The sequence below is a fragment of the Rhagoletis zephyria genome, unplaced genomic scaffold (genome assembly GCF_001687245.7).
Source record: "Rhagoletis zephyria isolate East Lansing unplaced genomic scaffold, Rhagoletis_zephyria_1.1 Rzeph_scaffold_12895, whole genome shotgun sequence".
NCBI classification, from domain to species: Eukaryota; Metazoa; Arthropoda; class Insecta; order Diptera; family Tephritidae; genus Rhagoletis; species Rhagoletis zephyria.
In genome coordinates this window covers 1-5,801 of record NW_016169968.1, presented here as the reverse complement: position 1 = coordinate 5,801, position 5,801 = coordinate 1, and the positions used below count along the sequence as shown (strand labels likewise).

Sequence of the window (5,801 nt, the reverse complement as noted above, 5' to 3'; positions counted from 1 at the left end):
AATATCTGGAATATTTGGACCATGTTAACCGATTTCTTGCATTATTTTCTTAAAGGAAAGGTGCAACCCAGAGGTGGTCCCATACTATTTTGGTTTAGATCCAATTATTGGATTATGAAGAAACTAACGGAATTTTTTAGTTTTTATATGAGAATTGAAGTTGGTTTTGTTTTTTGCTTAAAAGTTAAGTTTTTTAAATATTGCACAAAGTCTGAAATATGGATTTATAGGGTTTTCGTTAAAGAAACAAAAAAAAAAAACAACAAAAAAAGTGTTACGGTGAGATTGCCAAAAATCACCGCGATTTTTTAGCAACTTCAAACCTACAATTTGTTGTAAAAAATTAAGATATTTTATTTTTATGTTTTTTGTTGCAGTATGAACTATATTTTTACAAAAAAATTACGGAAAGAAATTAGAACAAAACACATTACATACCTTGCGAAAAATTCTCTGTTTCAATACTATTGTTCGTCACTGTATGTATGATCCGAAGCTCCATTCCTCGTGCAGAAGAATTTTTTTATTATTATTATTTTTTTTTATTATATATTTTGTTCAAAAAGGGTATATACCTACTATATACTTTTTTAATTTATTTGTGATATTTTTTCCTTTATTAATTCAATTTTCTTGCAACTTTTAGATATTATTGTTTTAAGAAATATATTTTGTATGCCATTTAATTTTTAGAAACGTCTTTTTGTTTATTTTTCATTTGCTTGTCTTTAAATTTTTATTTTATAAAGAATAATATATCTACATGTTTTTATTTATTTATTAATTTTGAGTTTTGTCTTTCGAAAGACTTTGGGGAGTTGAAAGACAGTTGCCAGAATTGTCCTGTTAATTTGGGTTAAAAATGTTTACGTTTAGGGGTTAAAAGCGCAATAATTATTCTAAAAAAATTAAAAAATATGTAAAATCTGCATTAAAAATTCGCACCAATTTAGAAAAACAGGTATAATATTTTATTATGTACTAACGATGAATATGGGTATTTCCAAACTGGTGTAACGTGACGCTCGTATGACAAAATGTTAAAAAAAAAATTAATATTTAGTCAAAATTTTAAAAAGGTTTTGCATAGAAATTAAATGTTCCCTTATTCAGTAAAAAAAAAATATTACAAGTATTGGTAGGACCGGTTTAAAGATATTAGTAAACATACGCGCTAGCGTGACGTTACAGAAACTTTGCGAATTGGCCAAGCTTTTTAGTTGCTTATGTAAACTGGTAAACGGTAAACCAGTCAAAATGGCACGCAGAGAAAAAATCGCCAATTTGTTTGTCGAAATTGTCAAATCGTAATGACAGTTAAAAATCGTCCAAATGAAGACCAAACCGCCAACCAGGCAACACTGTTGGTAGCAGCAGCAAAATGCTGCTGTTTTTATTGATACAGCCAGCGTAATACAATGCTTCTAACCAAGTCAATCAAAAGAGCTGCTGCCCGCGGCTGAGGTGCTTGCTCTGCTAATATCTGTCGCAGGCATGAGCACGCTTGCCTGCTGGCGATATCGATATCAATGTTTACTATGAATGCATTTAGCCCTAATTTAAGCTCGTTTACTTGTATGTACATATGAATGTATGTATGTATAAGCGCCTCCAGATGTGAGTAATGAGTTAATTTGATTTTATTTACGTCAACTTAGTCGATGAATATTCTTGGCCGCTGTTGTGTCTCGTAAGGAGTTGTTGAGTAAGGAGTTTCTCATCTAGATAAGTATGTATGTATTTAAAAGCGGTCGTCTATTGTTTTTCTCAATTCAACTTTGACACAACGTCTACTCGTGTCCTGCACAATTTCAGTGTCTCCTCCTCTGCATTAATTTATTAATTTGACTTGTTCTCAATCTGCTACTGAAATATGCGCTTTTCCCCTGGGTAAGATTGAATTGTTTTTGTTGAGTTAAATAACGGTATTCTCTCATTAATTTTCATTATTATTACAGCCTAATCTTAGCGAATAGCAAATTTGATTGATGATTAATTCCTTATGGGTTTTGATCGTAAAACCAATTTTAAAACTTGCTGAAGTCCATACAGCAAACCGCAAGCGAGTAACACCGACGGCATTGCTTTGTTAGCTGAATTGCATCTGAAATTAGGAAATGAGTAAATTAAATATTGGAAAAGGTATACATATGTACATATGTAGTTCGCATTCTCGCCCTCTCACTCACCTGCTTGAATGTTCCACCCAGGTAATTTGTGAGCTAACGCCATAAGCACTGGCTAAATCATTGATCTTGTCAACGAGCGTCGAATTGAGCGGCGCATGTCTGGTTAGTATCTTCATCATGCTGACTTGCGGCGCTAAAGGCGAGTACCCGCATACGAGCGCTACTGTATTATAATCTGTTGCAATCAACTTGAAAATTACAGTAATGCTGACTACGCTGTTTACATATACAATTTCGAATGTGCCATTTCGAGTCTTTTCATCCCAATTAAAGTCGAGAATTTCACTTGTATTCTTCCAACCATTGTTGACGTTATTGAAATAGTTCAGCTGAAGGCTGTAGTTGCCATCGACGGGCGTAAGTGGGGCAGTTACTTGTACGCAAGCCGGAACTGCCGTCTCTGGCAGTCTCGCTGTTTCGTACCAAATGCCAGATATCTGTATATGTCCATATGAGTGTACATATGTATATAGTATATGTACATATATCGATGGTCCTGTGCAATAAAAACTGTTACTGCTGTTAAGTGGCTCTTGTCTCTAATCCTTATCTAATCCATTTCCATCCCTCACTAAAGTAAGCAGTAAGGAATGTTAAAGTTAGTACTAAAGATTTGACATGGATTCGACAAAGATTAGAGCCATGAGCCAATTAAGGGTTTTTTATTTTTTGAATTTTGAATTGTATCGTTATAGCATAGGACCATCGATATGTATGTATATTAACATAAACGGTATTAAAACAAGTCTAACTCACTCGTGTTACATTGAATTCAAAATTGGAAACATTTACGGCGCAGCTCCAGTCGAAACTCGCTGCATCTGCTGTTGTACAAATATTGGCAGCAAGCAGGAGTACCAGTATGCTGGAGAGTACTATAATGCGCGGGGCTGTAGCCATGTTTCAAAATCATTTAAATGTCGAAGGCAAGTTTCAGAAGTCCATTTGACGCTGTAGACAGTAGCAGACTAAACGTTGAAATTTCGTTAATAAAATATATTTATCTATATACATATGTACATATGTATGTATGTATGTATGTATTTTAGCACATTAGACCGATAACTGCTTATCTTCTTTGATTGCTATATGGCTGCCGATAACCAATGTTATCATTTATTTCAATTCTATTATTTATTCTCGCACTCACAGTGGGCAGCTTTCAAAAGAAAAAAATTAAGTGCGCGTTGTATTCAAAAACAAAGAAAAGGCAAGAACAAAAACCATAAAAAAGTAGCCGCCTGTGATTCGCCAACACTTAGCGAAAGAAGCAACGAAAGAGATTGATGAGGTGCAACCAAACTCGCCAATGTACATCGCTGCTAGCTAACTTTGCATTTGCTTATGTTTCGGTAAGCTAGAAGGGATGAACTCAAACGAGAAGAGAAGTGGCGAATCCAAAGTGGCTAATATTTTAAATATTATGTTATAATAACTAATAATAATTTTATAAATTATGTTATAATAACTCAGAAATAGGTCAGAAATTTCTGTTTGTGTGAAAATTGGGTATAATATTATGGTCATTTAGAAACTGTGTAACAAGTCTAATGGTGATTTCGTTTCTTCCAAAAAATGATGCTCTTCCACGCCGAAAAATGTGTTTAATATTAAACTCAACCCTATTAAAGGGCACGTTTTTGGCCTTCTTTTCCTATTTTCGGTTTATGCAGGCATCTGATTTTCTGGGCAACCGTCTCCCCTGAAAAAGCTCAAAGGGCAGAGAATGTGCCTTTTTTGCCTAACAAGAGTGTGAAATTTTTAGAAACAAACACAATTTTCTTACGAATTCGTAAAAAGGATCTACATATTTGAGTTTAGTGAGCAGTGCAGTTTACCAGTCCTATACAGAGCCAAATTCAATTTGCAAAGGGATTCCTGGTATATGCAGACGACATCGACATCATTGGTAAAAACAAGGGATACAGAGATGCAAAGCGTGTGAGTCTGGTGAACCTCAGCCTGAGTAGGCAATTGAGAAATAAAGTCCTCTCTCGTCGTACAAAACTCACACTCTACAAGCTCCTTTTAACGCCTATGCTGGTGTACGGCGCAGAAGCATGGACAATGAAGGCATATGATGAACGATGAGCTGTATGAGCCTTACAACGGAATAGACGGATAGTTAAAATACGGCATTTCCGCTGGCTCGGTCATGTCGTAGGAATGCACACAAACGCTCCAGCCCTAAAAGTATTCAACGCGGACCATGCTGTCGGTGACAGAGGAAGCGGACGGTCGTTCACTTCGAATTTCCAATGGCATCAATTGACGAAATTTTTTTTTTTTTAATTTCTTAAGCGATTACAGCGTCAATCAAGAAGAAGAAAAAGTAATTTTAGAGGTCTATGTAGGTATGTACATTAGTATATAATAAAATTGTTTTTTAAATTTTTTTAGTTCTAAGTTCTTTTATTTGTATTTACGGTTTAAAACTCTTAATTTCTACTTTATTTAGTTTTTTTTAAATTAAGTTGTAAGTCAGCAAAAAAACTAACTTTTTTCTAAATCTGGCAAAATTTTGCCTTTGTCACTGAAATATTTATATTGCGTCCATTGCATAATTCTGATTTTTGTTAGAAGACTTAGATTTTCATCCCTAATATGTACATATATTAATTCGTTAAATACATATTCATTTTGGAAACTTTTTCATCGAGTTTTGTCAGCTTTTTTTTTTGGTAGATTTTCACTAATTGCCAATTAACTTTTTACAATGTTTTGAATTTGTGAAAAGTTTGCCACATCACTTTGATGTGGTTGTTTACCTTTACCTGTAGTAAATGGACAATAAATAAGTAATTAAATTACGGACATTTTTCTGAGCGGTGAGTTGGAAGATTTGCTCTTTGTATTTAAAATTATTTGTCCAATAAATTTTGACTGAAAGCAAATAAAAAAATATCGGCGCTCTTTCACAACGATTCTGTAAGGTGGAAAAGTGGCGGCACTTTTGTTCGTTGTTGTCATTCATACTCACATAAATTTGGGACAAGTTTGTGTTTCAAAATTCGTGTTTTAATTCTAAAGTTTACGGATTGTGCAGATATGTATGTTACTGCTGGATACACAAGAACTAAAAGGGAAAGAGTATTTGAACTACTGACCATCTACTTCCGTGGATCAATGACGCAATCTTAATACTGGGAAACGGCGAGCCATACATACAGTGATGTACATATGTATGTATGTACTCCAAGCATGGGAGAGCAGGCCCAAATTGAGTTCATTTCCCAAGTGGCTAAAATCTGGCAAAATCCTTTGGCCCTTTCGTTTCAACCATTTCAAAGATATGGAGAAAATCTGTCTTCATTTTTGCTAGGAACGCTATAGAAACTGATTGACCTGCATGTGGAAGACAGAAGTCCTTATGGCCGGGTTTCGAAAACTTAATATGCCTATTGCACACAATAATCGTGGAGTGCATAGACGAAGCCTGAGCTCATAAAAGCATCAAGCGAACTTTTACTAACATCCGGGCAGCGGCAATAGTCAAATCTCCAAATCGCTAGGGGTTGAAATCTATCTTATACAGCTTGCATTTAAGAAGTAGCTCAAGGATGGATTTAGGGAAGCGGGGTGGCTGGAGTAAGAGATCAGTGAACTTTTGCA

General features: G+C 34.8%; 1 protein-coding gene across 2 annotated transcripts; it reads right to left on the bottom strand.

Annotated features, from left to right (window-relative positions):
- Positions 1-768: 768 nt before the first annotated feature.
- Positions 769-3,154, bottom strand: LOC108377878 (uncharacterized). 2 transcript variants are annotated; one of them, XR_001849373.1, is made up of 4 exons: positions 2,946-3,154; positions 2,190-2,626; positions 1,649-2,104; positions 769-899 (listed from the first exon to the last, which is right to left on the bottom strand). XR_001849373.1 is itself a non-coding variant. In XM_017634172.1 (3 exons), the coding sequence occupies exons 1-3, from the start codon at positions 3,087-3,089 to the stop codon at positions 1,993-1,995; spliced, it is 693 nt and encodes a 230-aa protein (XP_017489661.1). In that variant the 5' UTR covers positions 3,090-3,154; the 3' UTR covers positions 769-1,992. The 2 variants fall into 2 exon arrangements, 1 of the variants encoding a protein (XP_017489661.1); XM_017634172.1 differs by having other exon boundaries at positions 769-2,104.
- Positions 3,155-5,801: the final 2,647 nt, after the last annotated feature.